The 24,727-nt window shown below is 33.3% G+C and overlaps 1 protein-coding gene across 1 annotated transcript; it reads left to right on the top strand.

Annotated features, from left to right (window-relative positions):
- Window positions 1–1,199: 1,199 nt before the first annotated feature.
- On the top strand, window positions 1,200–17,827 carry LOC124352887. The gene is made up of 2 exons (XM_046802607.1): window positions 1,200–1,357; window positions 16,816–17,827. Exon 2 carries the CDS (start codon window positions 16,823–16,825, stop codon window positions 17,549–17,551), a length of 729 nt encoding a protein of 242 aa, XP_046658563.1. The 5' UTR covers window positions 1,200–1,357; window positions 16,816–16,822; the 3' UTR covers window positions 17,552–17,827.
- The last annotated feature ends 6,900 nt before the right edge of the window (window positions 17,828–24,727 follow it).

Raw genomic sequence — 24,727 nt, forward strand, 5'->3', positions numbered from 1 at the left:
CTGGCACCTAAATTTTTCGATCCGAGAGTTTGTAGGTCTCTGGGTCTCACTGGGAAAGGTCATTGGCCGTGAATGAATGAAACTTTCGCTTTCGCCGATGTCCGTGGGACCGTAAAGTTCTTAGAACCCGGCTCTTCCCTTTCCGACTACCTGAGGCTGTCGTGGAGGTGTTGGAGCGGTAAATCTGTGACCACTCCCTAACCTCCATGACCATTGTACTCAGGTGCGAAAGGTCCACTCGTTGACAAATAAGCGAAAGTGACTACCAGTCAAAACAATAACAACTACAAACTCTGGCCAGTTGAGTCCCTGAATGATTCGAACCTATTCCAAGCTCTCTCGCATGCATATTTACAGACATATTGATAGAGCTGCGCTGTCAGCCATCTGGCCATCAGTGTGAACTTTGGTGGCACCACTCCGCAGTTCTGGCGAAATAAGAAAAACATCCCTCGAGATTTTATCCAAGTTCAAGCTCCACGTGAGCGCTCATAAACATTTTGGTACTACTAGTAACATATTTATGACAACCTAATCTTAACCTACTTATATAGCGTAATAACAAGTAGTAGATAGGGACAGAGTGGCCTCCTTCTCGTCTATTTCACTTCCTATTGGAAAACAGCAAACAAGTACCGATCGTCGTAATGACATGTAATTTTCACAGTAAGTAAAATAATGTCTGTTCTTTCTAATAAATAATGTGGTGTTTTAGGTCCTCTGTAAGATAAACTCTTCCAAAAATAGTGGCTTCCAGACAATACCAAAGTATCGGTTTTTTTGCCACATTTTCTAGGGAGACATTAGAAAATCAATCTTGAAAAGATACGAATGTGTATTATCGTAGACACTCGTCGTGTCTTAATGCTTAATACAACAATTATTAATCATGTTTTAAGAATATTTGTCAAATCATAGCTAATAATTAGTGTTTTATGTCAGTTAGTGTTGTAGTTTCTCTATTACTGTGGAATACAACAGTGTAGTCGCGCACAAAGCGGTAAAACTTATGATTACATCGCCAGAAATACCACGCTCGGTCTGCGGGCGGGCGGGCGGCCTGTGTTTGCAAACAATCCAAGACTTGCCGGCTACCCAGTCGGCAGCGGGAGCGGGATAGTTTGGCAGAAAAGCGGGTCAAAGTCAGCTGGGCGGATGGTACGTGGGCCAGGTATCCATAGCAACCGGCTGTAAACAAAGGTCGCTATTGGCGGACATTCTGGTGACTTACATCACAGCTGTTTGTGGCGGTGACGTACCCCAGCTTCGGTCGGTGTTCATGTTGTGTGTTGTTCCGCGACTCCGACTGTGGACTGAGATCGGTGTCAGACGAGCCGTGACCAGTGTAGGTTCAAAGGTAAGTCGATAAATAAGTAGATAATATAATTTTACCAGGTATTTTTAACTCAAATCTTCAGTTACTTGTTGATTTAAACATTTTATAATTTCTCCATACAATGAAAAAAAAATACAATAATTAAAATAAATTTTAATTATTAGAAAATAACATTTAAAAATTCTTTAATGCAGGATGATTGAATACTATACGTCTATAATTTAATACTCCCGTATTCAGGAAATTGTAAACAAAACACATACAGTATTAATGTATTGTAAGAAAAACATCAATAAACAAGAAAACATTAATAATTGTAAACACGGGAATCACATTTGATAAAGTTCAGCTGTCATTAAATCAATAAATACATTTGAATAACCAAATAATTAGATTTACTGATAGACAATTTTGAAAACAGCAACATTTGGAAATGAAGAATGACCGACTATCATCCAAATTTAGTAGACTATCAATAAATTTTTGTTTTCAATATAATTTTATGAGTACGTTCAATGATTTTTGTTTGAATCTATTTTAATTATTATTGCAGCACATTGCTTTTTAATGTCAAACATAAATAATTGTATTTTATAAGTACTTGTTAAAAATAGTTCTCTTAAGACGTTTTCCCAACTTTAAAAATTAACTTTAACAAAAAATTTAATTATTTTGTTAAATCCCATGTGCAAATCAATGACATTTGCATTATACATTAAGTCTAATTGTTTGGTCCGCTAAGATTATTAATAACACAATGATACTTCTGAACAAGTATATGAAAAATACATTATAATGCCACCAAATTGTGAAATTGGTGTCTAATTTTATGAACTCTAGAAATAGTCATGAAAAAAGTATTTGATAATGTTTTTGACCTATAAAAGAGTAATGTTTATAATTTCAAAACCACAATAGGTGTTTTAATGCTAATGGAACTGATTTCAACTGTACAAAACAACGAAATACTTGTGCAAATTTTGATAATAAACTAGTTCTTCGACTGTTACTCGCAAGTGCAATACAGTATAAGCTGTGTCATATACTATGACAGGATGTACTGAGTATTAATCGAGCTTTAGCAAATTTAGGTTCGTATTCCAAGGACAATCGTATCGTAATTTTTATAAAAAATTACAGTTATACGGCCCATCTTTTATTCATTGATTTAAACCAACACGAAAGTGCATAATGAATTATTAATCAATTAATGTATATGTTTTCTTTGTTTTTACAAGCAGTAGCGGACGAACAAAGCAGTGGGCAAGAACCCTAAAATATGCAACAAATTATTTGGGTTGTATAAATTTGCACTTAGGCTACTGTATTGTATTTAAGGATATCTTTGTAAAAAAATATTACATTTTTTATTAAAATGAACTCATTTAGAAAGTATTCATACTCCATGGTTCAGCGTGTTGTAAAACTACTTCTGTATGCCATTATACCATATACAGTAATGGTAGACATTCACGGAAAGTTCAGTTTACGAAATGTATATTTCATCATATCTGACAATATTATTATTAAATGACGAGTTTATTGGGGTCCTTAAAATTATATTTTAACCGCTGAACGAGGAATTGCAAACTTGCACATTAAAAAATTCTAATCTATATAAAAACAGCCTAGATAAAATTACCGATTACGAATTATTACAAAGTAAATTTAGTTGTACTATATAACTTACCATAAATTAGATGTGATGTAATGGGCGTTCTCAAAATATAAACAATTTAATTACACTGTTAACTGTATCCTAATAAATCATCAGCAGCCTGATTAATAAATTTGATTTGATTTGATAAATTTGATTTTGATAATTTGATTTCTTCGCTGACATATTATGACACAGAAATCGGGCATTGAATTACTCCTCGTGTGTAGTTTTTTTCACATTTTCTGTTTTAAGAGCGTAATTTAAATATATTGTATTGACATTTTAGGTGGAAAATATAAAAAAAATATAGCCTTAGAAAACTGTCAATAAAATATTTTTAATTATATTTTTCATTGTCATAATCTTGTGACACATTTTCGTTCTTAGTTCATCTCATTCTATCTGATTTGTAATATATATTATTCTCGAATGAAATGATTGAGTCGGGAATAAGATTAGTTTAATAGTCTCCTTAGTCCATTAGTAATATCAGTAGTTCACGGCTTTGTACTTTGCAAAAAAAAAAAAAAGTAAACAAAAATCTTTGCCATCAAGTTGGTAGTATGTAATACTCTTTAATATAGATTGCTCAAATATTTAAATTCACTTCATAATAATTTATTTTTATTTATAACAGTACAAACTGGAATTTACATTAAACTGCACTTTTTATTTACTGAAATTATGTGTAGAAATAGTGTTTGGGCGTCCGCAGTGTATCTATAACGTATGTGTTTACTGATGTCACAATGTACTATATAGCCTATAGTAAGTACTAGGTTTAAAGTAATGGGTAAGTGGGGTTTGTATACTCTATTTTGAACTATCTCACGTTTACTGCGAGTCTACTGAGTGAACTTGACTATAATAATATAAAGCGATAATAATATATTATTATAATAATATATAATAATAAATAATATAATAATAAATAATATAATAATAAATTATAATAATATATCGATAATAATATATTATATATTATAATATAAAGTATAATAATAAAGCGATGTATTTAAAGTCTGTGTTCTCCGAAGAAAAATATTTTTATAAAGTCATCATAGATATATATGTATTGTTCTAAGTTTACACAGTTTTCATATGAGAAATAATTTGTATCAATTATCATGCGAATGAGTAAAGCAACGCCTGATGCAGTGGGTTTACAAATTTTACAAAATATGAAAATTAAATGTCTAATTGTTGCAGAATATGAACACAGATTAAACCAAGGGTAAACTCATAATTAAGGATAGAAATAAATATAATAGTGGCCAGGAATAAATACGTAGTTTGAAACAGATAGTATATATATATATATCAGCCATTCGTTCCCTGAAAGCTTGTCTTTTCCTTGGTTTAAAGTTGGCGATGAATGGTTTGAAAGGGTAACCGGCTTTATCGGTTATTTGTTTAGGGAAACCCTTTTATATTTTTATCATTTCCCATTATCAGGAGATAACATATCGATTACACGTTTTAATTAAGCACTTTCCAACGGAGCTCAGATTTAATTAAGAGGTGTTTTCAACGCTCACTACGTGATCAATGTGTAGATGTTTAAAACCTAAAGTTCTTCATTCTATACTCTGCCCGAAGAGTCGTGTTTTCCTGAAGAATTTTCGACCCTCGCCGTCCGCTCTCCCACGCGCATGCTCAGTCCTATAGTATTAGCAAATAGTGAATGCGGGATGAAGGATCAGGTAGTTGCTTCTCACGCACGCACCTCCACACTCACGAGCGCAAAGGGTTGCCAGCCCAGCACTAGCCGTTTTCCGTCCCGAGTTATTCAGTGGCATCTTAAAGACCGTGGGTGCGTGCGTGTGTGTATGTAAACTATTTGGGCTCAGTCGCACTCCCAATTTGCTAATACTATAATGGTCGAACTGCCCTGTCAGTAATTGAATGTGTTTCCAATATGCATCGGTCAGTTTTATTAATTCTTATCACATTCGGTTAATTTTATTACAAATGCAATCTTCATTACGAAAATAAAGAAATCAATCTGAATCCAGTATATATTTTATGAATTAGTAAATATAACATTTCAAACCTTCAGGGCTATTATTAAAACCATCATCCCACTGCTTTGTTATATCACACTTATGCTGTGTTTTGACTCGTTATCTTTAGTTCTTCATGGAGATAACGTTTTTTTTATTATTTCACTAAATTAATAAATATGAAACTAGATTTTGTATGTCATGTTTCCAGCTGATGACTCAGCTGCCAGGAATTCGAGTTGAGGCGGTCAATTGTGTTATTGTTTATGTAGTGGTGAACTACGTAATCTTCAGGAGTCACGGTCAGAGTGTAGTGCAGCAAATTTCATTGTGAAAATAAATAGACAAGTGCGTGAGGTTATCGTACTACATGGGCCTCCATAGACAACATAGTTACGAGGTAGGAGTACGCTACACCACGTGTCACGTAACTTCGCTGAGGTCCCATGAAACACTTCAAGTCTATGGGTAATTTCAATCCCGAGATGTCCTGCAGACAGATAAACACAAGAAAAGGATACAGAAAGGAAATGTTTAATTACCCTGGTAAATTGTCAGCCTATGCTGCTGAATAACGCTCAGCCATATTCCATAGTTGTACATACATAGAAATGAAGTTTTATTCCAAATTTAAAGCCTGTAGGTGATCTTCATCTAGCTATTTTGCCATATGATACATTCACTTTTTTGTTCAACGAATTAGATTTCATAATATTGTTAAAGTAATAAAAGTTTCTGTGAGATAGGGGGGAAGGTACTACAATGCAACAGTGTGCTGAGACCAGATTTTGTCACCAACTTTAAACATTGACTCTCACTCTATTATTTTGTCCTTTTTACCATATGAATAATCTACAGGTGTTATACATGTCCCTTTGAAATTTGATATGATTGTACCCAGTTCATTTACAAATGTATTTATTCCGCTATTTTCTCGTTGCCATCATGGTTACCCATAAGACTAGTGTAAAAGTATTTGCTAACACTCATCCAAATCCCATAGAGTGAGATGAATCATCATCAAGCTCAGTGTTACTAATATATAAAAGGAGCTTCGTGCAAAACTCCAAATGCGTATGTCAGTTCGTTTTCTATATATCGTGCGGAGCACCAGACATATAGACAGAGAGATATGAAAATTTCCCAGCCAAAGTAATATACTTCGCTAACGCTCAGCTAACTATTTTTATTATTTGAGTAATGTCAGGTTCTACCAGCTTTGGGCTCGTTCTGAGACTGAAGGGCAGCAGCCTTTGCCCCACAATTGGGTAACTTTTTAAATATTTATTAATAAAATGAGAATTAATTTATTCCCAGGAGGGTTCATTTCTGGCTGGTTTATACCTACGCAGCAAAACCGATGTGTCTCTTAGTCCTACGTCATGAGAACTCAGTGGGTGTCCAGGAGAGGCACATCACTAACCACAAATGTCGAGTTATAGGGCAAAGGGATAACTTAATCGATAAGTGTTGTTTACTGTGAAGGGTAATTAATTGTTGGAGAGGGTGGGGCTCGCTACGAGGCTTTACAGCACGCGTAAACGTAAGGGTGACTCCTCCCCTGCACGCTATGACCTATAGTGATGGAATCAGTGGTGTATTCAGGGAGGGGCCCGCCCCCTATCATATCAGTAAAGTAATAGTCCTCAACAAGGATGTATATACAATTTTAGTATTAAATAAAATTGAACATTTTCATTACTTATGTTCGAAGTTAAATTAAACCTAAATATACTAAACGCAGATGGAGGTATAAAATTCATGATGGTACAAATTCGGGGCCTTACCCCAACCAAGCAAACAAGGTAAGGGTGGAGAGCCTTCGGACAGATGAGATCATGAAGGCACACGTACTAAAAATAAATTCATTTTTTTCTTGGGCTACCCTAAAACGATATTCTCAATATTTCAGATCGTGTCTTTACTTATTCAGCTCTTCTCTTCTTCTAGATTCCTTGTATCTGTATCGTTTGTCACGGTTCAGAGCAGAAACGTAGCCAGGAAAAACATTTGGGGGAGGGGGGGGGGTTCGGACAACTTATATTTTTATATTTTCACTTCTGGGACAGTATTTGGTTGGGACAGTAAGTAAGGCCCCCATTTTCCTCCTTAAAAGTTCTTGGCCCGTTTCTTTGTTGAGAACGATCTTCAGCATGTCAGTAATGCTGAATTATTTAAATAATAATAATCCTTCACTAAGAAGTTATTGAAAACAATTAACATATTAGGGGGGGTCCGGACCCCTTGGACTCCCTTGTTGAGTCGCCCTTTTCACCCTTAGAATTTCTCGCCCTCGAAGCATAATTTCTGACGGTGCTCTGTGGCTTAATCTTCCTGCAATTGTATCGTCTCTCTCTTCTTCTATGTGTCGTCTAGATGTTATGAAGATATGCTCCACGTCTTCTTTAGGAAAGTCTCTAAGACGCAGGTGAGCAACCCCAGTTGTTCCACCCCGCACAGGAACATCCACAGTAGCCGTGGCCGTGACTCGACATGAATTGAGTGAGGAAATGATTCACCTCAATCGCCCATATATCTATCTCCATTTTAACGTTTTCGATCAACTTTTTGGTCCAACTTTTGCGGGGTTCGGCATCCCAGTGAATCAGCCAACTCCACATTCTCGCGGCTTTACCCATTCGCTTTGCTTTCTCGAGCTCTTCCCTGTTGCCGAGTCAGAACAATTATCTTCTGGATCTCCAAAACAATGGACACTTACAATCCTCAGAGATACTATTCTCTGAATATGAGCTATTCGCTTGCGATAAATACACTGTCGTACAATATCGATCCAAACCTCGCATCAGTAAAAAGGATGGAGTCAGGCGGACAATATCAGGAATAGCTTCCACGTTGGCTACGATATTCGCCATAAATCAGCACAACGGTTCTGTTTACCTTGGCTGCTTTCTATAATCAACACCGGTTGTGTTCCCAGAACGAAAGCTTGTTGTCCAGATGCACACTAAGATAGTTTGCCACTGCCTTTGTCTGTATCTCGACAATAAATTGCAGAATCTAAATACAGATTTGTGGGTGATAAATGTGTCCAGTTCCAAAACTGGGACGAAACTACAATCGAAAATAAAAATAGTAATTCCTAACACCTTTAAAACAGAGAAGGAGAACAGTCATGAAGCCACTGTAACTCCAGTACCAGTGGCATCTCCAGGATTTTGAGTTTGAGGGCCCAAACTTATCGTTTTGTAATTTGGGGGTGGCAGTTATATCTAGTCTATTATGTGTATATTAAGAACAGTGTGTTGAGAAAATCAATACAAATCTTAAAATAATGTAAATTTGAGTATACAAGATATTAATGCATTAGAACGAAGAACACTTACTTAAAAATTAAATGTTCTCCTCGTTATTAAATTGGTTACGTGCTTGAGAGTATACTATCGTATCATATTTTGTTGAAGTAAATTACGTAAACTAACGAGAACGAGTTGCGGTTCTCTCTGGAAAACATCGAAATAGTTTTGAAGGATTACCAACTTAATTAAACGTCTGCAGTACACACAAACTAGTTATTAGGCACTTAAATTTTAATACAAACAAAATTATATATGTTTATTGTTTTACTACTTTTTTATTATATTTACATCAACCCTTAAAAACTCAGTGTGTTGAGATCAGAATCATCCCCCCCCCTCCTAAGCCAAATCCTAGTTACGCCATTGGAGGTGAATTAATTAATTTATGAGATGAAATTGCAACTAATATTAATACTGTTTTTAAGTTACCAAGATTTTTCGCGCGAGAAGGAGCGCCGCATAACGTATTTTAAACACAGGGGCTTTCGTTCTAGTCTGGCAGTGTTGGGTTCTAATAATACGTTATTTCATAAATAACATATTAATCGTAAATCGATATTTGCCTTTTATTTATTGTTTAAAACTGAAAACATATGATATTTACAATTAACATAAACGCTAAATTTAAAAATGTAATAAGATGAAATTGCAAGTAACTGTTATTAAATATAATATAATAATAATAACATCTTCCATTAAGTATTCCGGTATTTTCTCAGACAATTTGTGGGGGGGGGGGCAGTCCCCTCACTGGATACACCGTTGGCCAGCGCCAAGGTCACCCCCGCCACAGAGAAGTATGTCAGGGCTCGGCCGACCGGGAAGTGAGGTCATCGATTCATTCTGAAGGAAAGTGTTTTGAGGTTATCGCTTTCTGCCTCTGCACGTGCGGTTTATCTCCGATAACAAAAACAAAGTTGTAATTTTCTAAAAATTACAACTCGTATTTTGCTTTGTACTTGTGCATATGCGGAAATTTAACCAACAATAAATTGGCGAACCCTTTTAAATATAGCTGAGTCTTTGCCTTTTTGTAAAGTTACTTTGTGTACTTAGTAAGGAAACAAGACGACCTTCACGAGGTTGCTTCACTATAAGGAAAGGTTAAGAATGTAGCAAAGAAATGTTTTTTGCCGCGAATTGCCTATAGTTAGTCACTTCTAAGGGGATTCGGAGCAAATCAAAGTGGCTTTTGTCACATTCGTTTTATTTACAGACTCTTAGAATTCGGAATAAAAAAATAGAAGTTCAATAAAAACAAGGTTTATAGGCTAAACAAAACATTAACTAAAACATAAACTTAACTAATTCATAGGCTAATATCGCATCCTGATAGTCTTACACTTATGTAGAAAACTTAACCGTTTACTAATTGTTATATCCACTTCGAAAATGAACTAAATGACATATTAGGCCTAGATGTACTTTATGCTCATGTTATTTGACTGCGTCGCGCGTTTTTGCAAAAAAGAAAAATAATAATAAAAAGAAACGTATTTACTAAAACTTGAAAACCACAACTGTAATGTAACATTTATTACTTACACACATTGTATTGTAGTCGGTTATGAAATATGGATTTATTTTTACACATAGCCTACGCGCATTTTTAGTACTGTATTTTTAGTCTTACTGAATTAGGCTATCGCAGCAAGCTTTGACGTCTATGCCATACCGTTGTAAGGTCAATGTGTCCGATATTCGATCATTATTTTTCGCATTTTTAGTTGATGAATTACAGTCTATGAAAATAAATTTTATGACTATATTACATTTTATTTACATATAATTTATCGTTTTAAATTCTTGTTGTTTAGTCGAAAATCAATCTGTGATCTGTGAACGAATTATAGCTTCCAACTTTATCACATACTAACAACGCACTGTGCAAATAAACACATTAAAATCAATCAATGTAAAAAGGAAAAAATATTAAATTAAATTTATACCTAGATAATTTTAAGTCGAAACTGGTATTAAGTCAAACCATGATATATAGGCCACGGTAAAAACCAGTTTTGACAAACAAATATAGTAGGCTTTTGCTAACATAGGCTACTGTTAGTTTGAGTGTTGTTTAGGTCCCGCCCGAGCTGGACAACGAAAAGTCTGTCGGTGACGCGTCCGATGTTGTGTCCATCGGCGACAAAAATAGTGTCCCAGTGCAACAAAGACTTCTGTCGCCCAGTTAGGAGGGGGTCGTTTTATCTCCTCTGTCCTTCCCGCCAGCAGAACAAGATTACTTGCGTGACTGTGACTGTGACTTCTCACGGCGACGTACACGCATGTCGCCATTACCGTATTCCGCGCGGTTAGGTCACGTGAGGTGAGATCAAGTTTCATAATTCACCACTCTCAGTTATTTGCATACTCATGTATTCAATGTACGTAAGATCATTACCACTAAATTGCGTCTTTAATTCTTAAAGAAGATGATTAGGTATTTGTAGGTTTGGTAAAAAAACTTTACGAATTAAACAAGTATAAAGTTTCCACATTTAAAAATGTAGGAAACGGTTGACAATACCACATAGAGAAAAATAAAGCGAACATCATACAAGAAACAAACAAAAAACAAACAAAAAACAAAGCTTTATCAATCTAATCAATTTAACAAATCTACTCTTATTACTTATATTTTATAACAATATCTCTCTACTGAAATCTACTCTTTTAGCTTGAATTAAATTTAAAAATTACTTTGGAAAGGTCTATATCAACTTTTGATAACCAAAACAACTAACAAGGAAAATCTTTTCTCGTGAATATTTCCAAGGGCACGAGCAAGAAAAGGAAAGACCTCTCACAAGATGTTCATTAGAATCACACAAAAATTACTTCAACATGTCAAAGTTCAAATAGTATAAAAAAGGCTTTTAAGGCATCTCAACAAATATTTAAGCCATTTCATATTTTTGTTTTGAGTGCTTCTTGAATATTGCAAGACACGTCTCAGTTAAAAAAAAACTTCACCATTAAAAGTGTATTGGTATGTGCATAATTACGAAATTTTCATTTAAAACTGTTGAAATGGTTGAACACGTCTATATTGTTTAATTTAAGTCTCTATCATATGGTTTAATATGTCATTAATAGCCAAATTATATAAACTGTGTAGAGCAGGATTGCTCTACATGTTCAAATAGAGCCTTAATTCCTGCCCAATTTGAACGGAATTTTACTTTTTATCCCATTCTAAGCCTGCAATTACCAGTTGTTTTTTTTTGCAGCAAACGAACAACTGAATAAAAAGTCATCTGTCCTGAAGGATTGTATCACTAAAATATACTTTTTTTTAGTAAACAATTTAGGGTTATCTTACAGTAAGTCACATTGTGTTATAATTCCTTTTTAGTATCAACAAGTAAGCACAAAGTTGAAGGTATAGCTGACCCTGGATCTACACTATGAACAGTGTTCCAGTGAAACTTCCATGTTCAATCCATTCTAGTTCTTCTTCAATACTGTTATGACTGGAATAAATGTGCATTTGGTGATCTGTGAAGAAAAATCAAATCGTACTGTTTTAGTCAATTTTTGTGAAAACATCTATTACACCTCAATACAGAAAAAACTACTAAGATTTGTTTCTAATTGGGTTGTGAACATGGCTAAAATAATATTTGAGATTATACAAGTGCCAGCTAAAATAAATGTAGACAATTTAAATGTTTAAGTAAGCTAAGTAGTGACAAATTTCATATAACAAAGTAATGTTATTGAGAAACCATCTGCATTCACATTGTATTCTAATGTGTAAACCTCCTTAAAATCATCAAAATTGTGCAATCTCTTTTGATATATTTTGGAACCTGTGGTTCTGAAAGGGACATGATAATGCATTTTGTGACTGCAGTCGATTAACTCAAGCAACGAATATGTTGAGAAGCCTGGCCGTGGTCGAGGCAAGTCCACTGTGATAAATATGCATGGTTGCGTGGGAGTCAGTCTGAGATATTCTCACACTTGATAGGAAGTTATGCCTACACAATATTATTGTAAGTTGAGAGATATATATATATACTTATTAACCTACAGTTCGATATGAACTATCAGCAACTCATTCATTGGTCAAACCCATATTTGTAAAATTTGCTACAATTAAAGACTTTTGTTACAACGTTGTTATCATCTATTTTTAGCAGGATTGGACTAGCAGGAGACTGGCCAACATGGGCCACAGTCCTATAGATTTCAGGGTATCCCTTGTTCATCTATTTTTAGCAGATTGGATCAGTCCAAGGTTATGACTAGCAGGAGACTGGCCAACATGGGTGACACAGTCCTATAGATTTCAGGGTATCCCTTGTTCATCTATTTTTAGCAGATTGGATCAGTCCAAGGTTATGACTAGCAGGAGACTGGCCAACATGGGTGACACAGTCCTATAGATTTCAGGGTATCCCTTGTTCATCTATTTTTAGCAGATTGGATCAGTCCAAGGTTATGACTAGCAGGAGACTGGCCAACATGGATCATAGTCCTATTATAGATGTCAGGGAATCTGTATCTCTTGTACACACATTTTAAATATTAAAATGAGACTTTTAGTTCAGAATTAGATGACGTTACTCTATTAGCAACATATGCAAACTAAAACAAGGTAACAGAAACTTTAATAAGTACAACAAGAAGCTTTCAACACGTTCACAACTAAGCATGTATATTAGGATAATTAAGAAACAGTCTTGACCTAGAAGTATTTCACAGGAGGTTCAAAATAAGTCGGCATATGGGCATATAATTCTTTTTAACCGATATGGAACTTAATTGGTAGTCTTGCTTTTCAAAAATTTGTAAAAGAATGTTATTAGTTAGTAATTTAAAATGGAGACTAAAAGAAATTAATACGTTGCTGGGAATGATTTATTTTTGATTATTTCAATCACATTTTTATTTGTCATAATTTTATTGGGACATTCATTGCATCAGGATATCATGCTAACTAAAATAAAAATAATGAGAACTCTTGATGGTTTTATAGGTAACTTTCTATCGACCCCTTTATTCAGTAATTTTAAAATATTAACTGTAGTTAGTTAACATTTATAGAATTCTCAGTTTCGCAAAAAGATGTTCAACACTATCCAAGTAATACATTTATACAACACAATCTAAATACTTAGCTTTCCTTAATATTGCAAATTCATGTTTTTATCAAATATAGAATTGTAATAGGGTTCATAACTTTATTAATGTAGTCTATAATATTGTGTATTCTATGTTCAAGTTTAAATTTGTAACCATCTTCAGTTGTCTAAAATATTTTTTAATTTTATTATGTCAATGCCACATAGCAATAAAGGTGAAGAGCACTTGCCAACACATAGCTTTGGTTGGAAACAGGAAGTCTCTTTTACTCGTTTTACTCCTTTTAGGTAAAGAGATTTGGTACAATATTTGGAGACTAACTGTCATATACATTGTATTGTACAAACTGAAACATGTTGTATGTTAAAATCTGTATTTATAAATATTTCACTGAAGTAAATTAGTACTTGTTCAGAAATAAAAGCTCATCTGTCAGTGAAGGTGTAAAATTATCCTTATTATTTGGACCTGTTCAATTAATTGGTAGGAGAACAGCTGATCAGTCCAACTAGCTTTTGTGTCTGAGTTAATAATAATGCAGATCCTGCCTGAGATAATGCAGATCCTACCTGAGATAATGCAGATCCTGTCTGTTACTGTGACTTTCCTACTGCACCAAATCTCCTGCTTATTTTGTTTGATAAGTATATAAAAAGACTAAAAAGGGGATTGATACTTTTTTTAACTGATTAAAACTTTGTTATCAAAATAGTTATGCATTTTGTCTTGATAATTATGCACTTATAAATGAGCTATATAGTTTTTATTTGTACCAGATTGTACACAAAAATGAAGTAGAATCAAACTTGGGGTAGAGTGTGTGAGTACTCTTCCCTTCTACATACTCTTCCCTTAAAAAGAGTATGTAGAAAAATCAACGCTTAATCACGGATGGATCTAGTACTGCTTTAATGGACGGACCTCCTTGGTTTTTATTTACCATTACATTAACTTGACTTTAACATGATATTTTGCATTTATTACAACAAATAAAATGTTTAGAAAAAGATTTGTTTATTCATACTTAATTGTGTAATTCATTAAGTTAATTTTATTTTTTATGGTTAAAAAATGGTTTTTTTTTTCATTAAAACGCTTTTTTTCCAAATTTGGGATAAATAGCCTCTTTCCTGGATTTGCTACTGCCCTAAATGTTGGTAATAAATTATTGTAAAATGAAATCAAAAGTTATATTCATGAATATAACTTTTCTGCTACAAGTCTGACCAATGTTTTTATGACATTTTCTCGCTTAATCCACTAAATTTCACCTGTAAATGGAGAAGTGACGCAGAAAAGATGCCAAGAAACCTCAGTCATATGTTCTGTGTGTACCTATATTTGTATATTCTACAATCATAATCTTGAAAATAACATCAAAACAGTCACATAGAAAGAAATATAATAATTCCAACAGAGAAACTGTGCAAAACAAACACCTGTTACTGAATAGTTAATGAACATCTGTTTTTTAAGATGTAGCAGCTGGTGAGTCCCTTGTGGTTAAACAGAGAACAGCCAAGCAGGTGGCAGTGGCGTGTAACTAATGATCTACTAAAACTGGCATTTTTGGTTGTGGAGGGGCTCAGAAATGGGGCCAGGGGCATTGATGAGGCAAGAGAAAAGGCAGAGTCTCCCTTGAATGCTGATTATTTGATTTATATCCACTGCTAATAATTTGATTTCTGGTGATATTATTGAAAAATGCTATTTGTGGGGATAATACAGTTCAAATCCTGTCTGTGGCCTTGGCAATTTTTATCAGTATAATGGACCTTGTACTTTATTGACTCTCCTTATGCTATTTGATAAGATCCTCCCACAGGCCAGTGGAGGATGGACAGAATAAGGTGTGGCAATCAGCCTCTCCTTAAAAATATTCAAGTAGTTTCAAAATATTGTGTCACAAAATCTCTCACCTTTACCTTACATATAGTTCTAATATGTCTATGTTGGGTTCTGGTTTAATTTTTTATAATTTCAATTATATTTTTATATGTAATCAAAATTATATCTTTAGTTAAAAGATATGTTTTACTCGTTTTTACAATTTAAACACATTTTTAGGGTAGTAAATGGTGGCAATTAAATTTAAATTACTACAGCCTTGTTAGAAATACTTGATTATGTAAAGAACAGTTTTTAAAATCCTGTTTTGTTTGTTTTAAAAATAAAATAAAATAAAAATAAAAATCTCGATGGGAACTTAAAAATTAGAATTACCTTCAACATTTCATAAAAGTCAAAAGACATAAGGTCTCATATCATGATTATAGTTGCATTTTAACCAACATTAAAATTCAATATCTTATAACGTTCAAATAACATTTTTTTAGAGATTCTGTTAGTACAATAAATTTAAAAAAATAATATATGAAAAAGAAAAAAATATTTTTGTTAAAAATTGTTTTTGTATGCTAAAAAAATACATACCAGACGTCATTAACAGCATATCCATGCAAAATGTTGTCAAAATGAGTTTAATAATTTGTTACTGGCCAATTTTTTTTCATACATAAGAAAATATTTGCATAATTATTGTCTAGGCTCTCCCCCCAACACTAATTTTTATACAAGCCTTATTATTCCAATTTTAGAGAAGTGTATAATTTCGCTAATAAGTTTAGTTCAAATTCAGATTCTAAAATTTACATGTATCCACTGTGTAACAAAGTAAACTGGAATATATTGTATGGTGAAAGAAACTTGTCTCTATAACCTTTAAAAAGGGGCTAATGTTACAACTCTACATAGACTTACATAGACTCTACATAGTAAAACTTGGTCGGCAGATACACAATATCCGATCGGTTCATCCAATCTAATCATTTCTAGAGAATGATGTGTATACACTCCAATAGCAGTAGTATGGCAGTTGTACAACACTTACTTCATGTACAATTTTGATCAACACATTTGATTCATTTATTATTAATTCACCTTTGGTAGATGATTATTATAATTGTATGTTCAAAACATTAAACATCTAAATCAGCATCATTCTTAAAAATTTTTTACAGTTGTTATTGATGTCAGTTTACCTGTGCTTATCAGATGTCCTATAAAACTTTTTAAAAGGAAAACCAGAAGTTCGGATGACTGAGTCATATACATAGAGAATGGAGTTCTAGGGAACTTAGTAGTGCTATTATCCAAGCTTGAAATATTATGTTTTCTTCCTTATCACCCTTCAATGATTTTGGCTTAAAAGATATTACATATGAAATCATGTAAGCACATTTGAAAGTAATAATACACATGTTCAATCAACAAATTCTTTAGAGAAATGGTGCTTAAATCCTTATGATATTGTTTGATAAACTGACTAATTTGTTTCTCCAACCCTGCCACCTAAAACAGAATTGTGATACATAACACAAAAACACCATAATCGTGTTATTGTTTCAGATAAACCATGCCGAAAGTGAAGTCAGAGAAAAGGAGTGAGAAGGAGGAGGAGAAAAAGGAGGTGAAGGAAGCTTTAAAGGAAGAGAAGGAGAAGAGTGGAGGTGGATGGAACGGGGGTCAGCTATTTGGTTCTGAGTCCAATGAAAACACTTTTCAAGGAGGCGGATTCAAGGACAAAGAAAAGGCACAAGAAACGTTAAGATTATTGGATGGGAAAGACACGACATATCAGTTTCAGATCATCAATTCTATGTACAACCGAGCTAAAGTGATCTACAAGAGAACAACTGATAAAGACAAACGAAAGAATCTGGAAGAGGCCATTGAAGTATTTGAAGAATGGATTGATGATTACAAGAAACGAGGCAGGTCAAAAGAATCATTCAGTTATCTTCCCCTGGAAACTGTAGTAGGCTACAAAGTTCTGGCCAAACATTTTGGAATCGAAGATTTTGGATTCCTCGAAGCGTTTAAAGAAGTCGATGGTGATTTGAAGAGATTAAGGAATAAGAAGATTCCAGATGATTCAACAACATGGGACATTCACAGGAATCGAAATCTCAAAGTAATCAACACCAACATCGATGATAACTACATACCTCTGTTTGAAACCGATGGTGATCTGCGAGGTTTGCCGACTAAGGAGCACGTACAGTTGATCATGTGGGGCTATAGCCATGAGCCTACAAAGGTCAAGAAGGCTATGGCAACTATCGATGAAAAAATTGGCAAGTGAAAAGACTGATTTCTGTATGTAATTTATGTTTTCTAAGAAAACATGGCATTTGTCCAATGTATAACCTCTCAAACTAATCAGGGTGCTTCTGGTTGGGGTCATTATGTACTTTGTTATTTCGTTTTGTTACTTTACACTATTATCACCTTTAAGGATATTGAAATAAGTTAATATTTTTGAATAATATTAAGTTCTTTATTTTTATATTTTTAAGTACCTGCTATTTTTGTTTACGTTTGTAACAAACATTTAAATGAAATAATTATATGTTCTTATGTGTACATGTTTATAGTATATATTTACTTAATAAATTATACATTTAACAAGGTGTAGTTTTAAAGATTTTGTTTGTTCCTATCAATACATTTAAATTGACCATCAAGGAACATCGCAGCAGATGTGCTTAGAATGAGTAGAACGGAGATCCGTCAGATGACTGGTTTTATTACAGGACATTGGATATTCTGAAGGCACCTGAACAGAATAGGCATTCATGTTCAGAAAACCCTGTGCAGGAAATGTGGCAAATCAGCTGTTACAGAGCAAACGCTCAAGATCCCTTGGTTTACTTAGGTATATTGAAGAGGGATGGGTGCAGGTAAGCATTGTACAGAAGATTTCATGGTTTTGTAAAGGCATAGGATTTGATAAAGCTTAAACTTATAAGAGGGTGTACAAAGGCAGGCTGGCTGAGAGGCAATTACTAGACCTTGAAAACCTGTCTATATGTTATTAAAAAAAATCAATAAAATTTAACTCTTTGGGATATGGTCTTGGGCAAAGCACTTGACACCACATATCTTCTAGAGGGCTGATAAGGTTATTAATACTGTTAGTGAACAAAATGAGATTTCTCAACTCTGTAATGAGATCTTGATAATGGTTCATTCAGATACCTTGAAATTACTTTGTAGAAAAGCCTGTTTATTTAATTGTATGTACTAGCTATACCATTTTTATTGAACTGCAAAAAATGTTTTTTATAAAATTATTGATAAAAAGTGCCTGATTTTTCCGAATGGTAGAAAGATTAGTTTTTGGAAAATCATTTACCCAGTGCTTCAGAAATTTTACATTGTATGGCTGTTTTTATACATTATACTAAAATTGAACAACTTTACTACTGTTTTTTTATTACTTGGTGTTCATTTTTTCAACAGTTAAAACTCAGTGTGCCGTTTTAGAGGCATTTTCTTAGTTTCTTTAAATAATTGCCAGATATAAAATGTCAAAATACTCATTACAGTTTTGATTTGAATAGACCCTCAAGCCATCTACCTAAGATCAGTACACAACCTTAGTTATACCTTTGTCTACCAGATGGCACAGGCCTACATCAATGTACATCTGCAATCCTTTGAACATTTTTATAATTGAACATGTTCAGCTCGAATCCCTTACTCTAGTTTAAAACAGGGTATGGTGCTTGAAATCACCTCACAACCCTTGCTCAAATCATTAAACTTTTTGCCCCTAGCATTATTTTGTAAATCGATTCTTGAGAAACAAGAGTTCTCGATTATTTGAGAAAAAATTGTTAACCTACACTACCAGTGCAGATTGACAATTCCTGCTGTGGAGATTTTCCCTCAACACAATAGGATTCTTCAACTGTAAAGAAGATTATAAAGAACATTATACAGCCTAATGTTTTATCATCATTGTACTAAGGATATTTTCTTACTGTGTGTCAATAGAGTTTTTTCAATTATATTAAACATATGACACTTACTTTAATTTAAAATTCCATTAAATCACTTGCAGCATTGTTAAGTTTTATGACAGATGAAATGAAATCCACAACTGACATCCTCTGGCATCCACAACCCAGGTGCACTCAATTTTCTTATGTGCTCACCCATATCACCAATGAATATATACATGATGTACATCGGAAGAATACATGAAGAGAATTTAGTGTATTCTGCAGCCAAAGTCTTAAACAAATACTTGTTACTGTATGAAAATAAAAATATTTTATAAATATAACTCAATTCTGATTTAAAACTAGTATTTATGATCAAAATGTTATTTATGATACTGTCATATGAAGCTATAAACTTTGAATACATTTTAAATACTAATAAAAAAGAAAAACATACAAAAATTAAAAAAAAAGGAAAATTTGATAGTAGTTCAGGTAACATACATACACTCAGGAATGTAGTATGACACGTTATTTGTTAAATTGTTGGGCTATCAGATATGTTTTTTTTTTATATAAACTATGACAAATAGGTACAAGTTGAATCTAGTGCAGTGGGACAATATCCAACTGAAGAGGATCCAAAAAGCAAGCAGCAGTTACTGGTGTTTTCGTTGGACTGAGAGTAGATCTATGAGTTGTTGTTTTCGGCCATAAAAAATTCCAGAAGATTCATTTACATATTCGTATTATAAATTATTAAGTGGTAGTAGCACAATTATAATGGGAGGATAATAATAGAATGGGGGAAAAGGAAAATTTTCAAAAACTGGTGACGTAATGGACAATAACATTAGAGCCAAATTATGTGATCTGTAAATTAAAAAGTGAAATTAATTTTTTAACTCTTTCAAATTTACACAATTTTGCTAGCCAATTATTTAAAACACAATGTTATGTCCTCATCAGTGATGTTTCAAATACAGGATAAGCTTTAAAAAAAATTTGAAAAATGTTTATAATGATTAGGTTTTGATAATAAAGTAAACATAGTTTCATGGCCTAACTTGACACCATTTATTGAGTTTATATCGTATTAACACTCAAATTGTTGTGCATAAAAGCTAAAAAACAATATTCAATTTTGTTCACTGTTTTTATTACAGTTCTAAACAGTATAAGGTACTCCAGGGCAGCTGTTTTAGCAAGTGCCACACTTTTGTGAACCAGGGTTGCTGGATTTAAATATTATGGCTATAAGGGCTATACTTCAATGTGACACATTTGGAGGGCAGCATATTGTGGGGGAGAAAGTTCAGAAGTAGATAAATTTAAAAGAAAATGATAATATGTGTTACAACGAAATATCCAAAATATGAACATAGGACGGAAAACACAAGCTCTGCTAGTACCATTGCCAGAATTAAAATAACCTATTGCTATAGTAGTTCAATAATATTTTCCTTCTGATGGTTACTGATTTTAGTACTATACACTGTGTGAAATGGCCTTGTTCATAATATTACGACAATAATCTTTTCTATCTTTAATAAATCAATATGTTTCCTTTTTTATAGCTAAACTGTAACATTTTAAACAGATCTTTAATTGGTACACTGTATGAGAATACTGACTATTTTATTACTTTTGCATACTGTGTTTTTCATAAATCATATAATACAAATTTAATATATTGAGATGGGTACTCAAGTACTATTTAATAACAATTTACAGACACTGCTACATTATAATCATTTTCCCATTATATGTACGAGTATTCTTGTTTTCATTACATTCTTATGTAAAATTTAATTGGATGAGTACAATAATCTATTTATTTTTGGTAAACAGTAATCTTTAAATTATATTATTTTATATAATATTCAATTTCGACTATAAATAAACAGTATTTCAAAATCATATGGACAGCAGCAGAGCAATACGCTGTTTATGTACAATGGTATGGTATAGCTTTGTAGATACTGTACTATTGGTACTTTTAACTTTAAAGAGATATGAATTCTGTACATCTATATGAGTATTGTTTGGCAGAAGTTTTACGTGGTATTAGCAGTTTAGTGCTGCAGTTTTACACAGCGCTATCATGTTAAATCTTGTGCCAGAAGTTTTAATCATTTTGACTTGTCTAGTAATGATCATTTTGATTAATTACATTTGAATACTGGACCTTTTAACTGTCAGAGTTGATTACTCAGTTTCTTTTGTTTACTGCAAGCTGAACGTTTCAATTTTACGCCAATGACAAATCTCCTCATAGACTACTACATAATGAAAAGTGGGCTTAGGAGGTATACAGTGGTCTTAAGTTAGAAGAGGGAAGTGTATAGCCCATGGATGGAAAATTTTCAAACTACAATAACGGAAAAAATTAAAAATAATATCTGGAAAATAATGGACCTAAGCAGAGGATATTTTTTTAGTTACTCTACTAACAGTGTGTTTAGAGCAGCCCAAGGACGTAGCCAACGGGTCCAAGGGGTCCGGACAACCCCCAAATTTTCAATTACTTTCTTAGTAAACGATTATTATTATTTAAATCTAATTCAGTATTACTGACATGTACTACTGAAAGATCATTCTCAACAAAGAAACGGAACAAGAACTTTTTAAAGAACAAAATGGGGTCTTACTCTCTGTCCACTACAGGTAAATATCAGTTGTCTGGATCCCCCAAAATATTTTCCTGACTACGTCCTTGAAGCAATCCACATGATAACAGTTAAATGGTGGCTGGTGCATCTAAATCCCCTCTACACTCTGCACCCATCACTGTTGCCAATTTTAGGTGTATGGAAAATTACTGATCCGTCTCAACATCTGGTGCAATAAACAAACATCATCAGCTGTTAAAGTAAACACAACAATGACACATAGACTACATATATCAGTTTAATTTATCATCTGTTTCCAACTCCCCATAACTAGTTGAACTGGAATACAAAATATTGGGTTTTGTGCTCTTTATTAAACTGAACTAAAATGTCATTTTAGTGAATTAATATTAGTGTGGGCGAGTTTTTATGTTAGAACATTTTGAGTGAAACACTAATACAGCAGGTAACAGTTATCTTATATTCTAAAACAAGAAAATAATAATAATCCAGCTTACAGTTCAGCCTTTAAAAGCACACATTTTTTATTTTTAAACTGCAATACATTTTTATCATAAATAGACACACTCTTTTAAATTTAACCAAACCGCAAAGAAATAAATTTAAAACTGAAGAGAGCCTGCTTTTAAAATAAATTAAATTATATTACAAGAAGATTACTTTACACTGAAAGGTTAACAGCAAGTTATAACTCTGAAATCAATACAAACTATGGACTGATTTGATTGACAGTGTTCTCGGCTGCATAAGGAAAATAGTTGCTTATTGTTATCAGCTATGTACAACAACTAACTAGCTGGTCAGCTGTATTTGTCATCTTTACATCCTATATCCTACATCCTATTGAGTTTACAATCACCAGGCTACAGTGATAACTATTACATTAGTAATCACTAGTGATTTTTTAAACTCTGTATAATGGTGAATTGAGTAGCCATTAAGAATAAAATAAAAACCTTTTTAATTTAATTATTGTTAACAATAAAATATATTCTAAATGCCTCCTGACACAAAGTTTGCTGTTTTTGCTGCTAGTTTTTGGTAAAGTCAAAGGATTTCCCTACTGGCCTGCAAAGGTCAATAAATCAATTGGAATTGATCCAGAATCATTCAAAACTGTGAATAAGTATAAAGTTAACTTTTTGCCACAAATGAAAATGCATGACTTAATAAAATGACATTTCACGATAACAAATTTTAATTTACAATTGAAAAGTGGCAGAGAAATACAAACAAGCTTATAAACAAGCCTTGCTAGTCTTTAAAACCTTCATTAAAAAAAAACAAGCAAAACTAGAATAGCCTAGTAATTAATAGTATACTCCTAATCCAAAAAATAAAACTACTTCAATTTCTTCTCAAACAACACCTGACTCACACAAAACAATATACACCAATGCAAATATACACCAATAACAACTGTTTCACAAGATCGCAATAAGGTAAATAGTACAGCTGGTGCAGTAGTGAGCACCCCTTCTTATTTTGACCTTAATTGGAAATTTAATGCTTTAAAAGATAAATGTACAGTGCTAGAAAAATCCCTAATGGAAGAGAAAGATCGTTCAGAATATGAAACCCAGTCTGTTGTATAATGCTTTTTATGCTTAAATTTTGAAAGAAGAACTCTGTAAATTTAAAACTGAAAAAAGAACTGATATGTCATTAAAGTTCTTGATCATGACCTCAAAAAACAGATATTGAGTTAAATAAACAGAAAGAACTAAATTAAAAATGCCTTAATTGTTTTCTACCTCTAAGGCTAATCAATTTTGAAACCTCACCAACTTTACCTTCACCAAATTTGACTTCACCTATTAGTACTAGTTCACACTTTGTATCAGAAAACCCCTATAGCCTGCTTGCTACCATTGATTCCCAAGACATAGGTAAAAGTTTTTCTAAACATGGGAAATATCCTAAACAACAAAAGTTGATGATGATGATGTGTGTTCCTTTGTTAGCCATGGGCGTGATATAGGACATCTTCTAGAATAAATAACAACCTATGATGTGTGTTCCTTTGTTAGGAATGGGGCTGCCTTTATGAAAGTAATATAAGATGTGCATGAGCTAAGCAGACACTTAGGAAATGATGACTACATCTAGGTTTTGGCAGGAACAAATAGCATTGAAAATACTGATTAAACATTCCTAGTGAAGGATATGCTCAGCCTTTTAAATAAAACCCAACTTACCCACTTAATCTTAGGAACTATTCCTGAGGCATGATACCTTTCACCTAGAAATTAAGATCTCTACGTTAAACTCTGAATTAGAAAGGACTGCTAGGGAACATTTTAAGACTAATATTTCTTCCTTTACTTCAGCCCAGACATCAGACATCATTGATGTTTATGACCCGTGGTCTTCGCCTAAACAGAAGAGGAAAATCTGAAGTTGACAGAAACCTATCAAGTTTGTTATTTAAAATTAAAAGTATCCCAACTCCCTCAGAAGAACAAATTTTCCCTGCCATACAAATCATTTGGACAAATATGAAAGCGATGATTTAAAAATTTAAGAATAATAAAGATGTGAGATTTGCCCATCTTGAAAATCTTGAGCGCGGTTGACGCAGTAGTTTTCAAAGATGCCTTTGGGAAACTATTACTATATGGTTGTAGTATTAGCCATTTGGATGCCATTGGTTCAGAATATCAAGGATAGGTGTTTTTAGCTTAATCACTAAACCAGAATATCATCAAAAGGCTAAAACTTACAGGAGTTCAGGAAATGAAAGCTGAAAAACTTATATGTTCTACGATGGATTGTGTACGAGATAAATTTGGCCTGATCACTTCAACAGAAAACTAACTGAATTTCAAAAATGTACAGGTGCAGGCTGTCTGATACACACATTTTGTTCATCAAGTAGGGTTTCATAGCAATGTTTAA

Source organism: Homalodisca vitripennis, chromosome 1 (assembly GCF_021130785.1).
Source record: "Homalodisca vitripennis isolate AUS2020 chromosome 1, UT_GWSS_2.1, whole genome shotgun sequence".
Taxonomy (NCBI): domain Eukaryota; kingdom Metazoa; phylum Arthropoda; class Insecta; order Hemiptera; family Cicadellidae; genus Homalodisca; species Homalodisca vitripennis.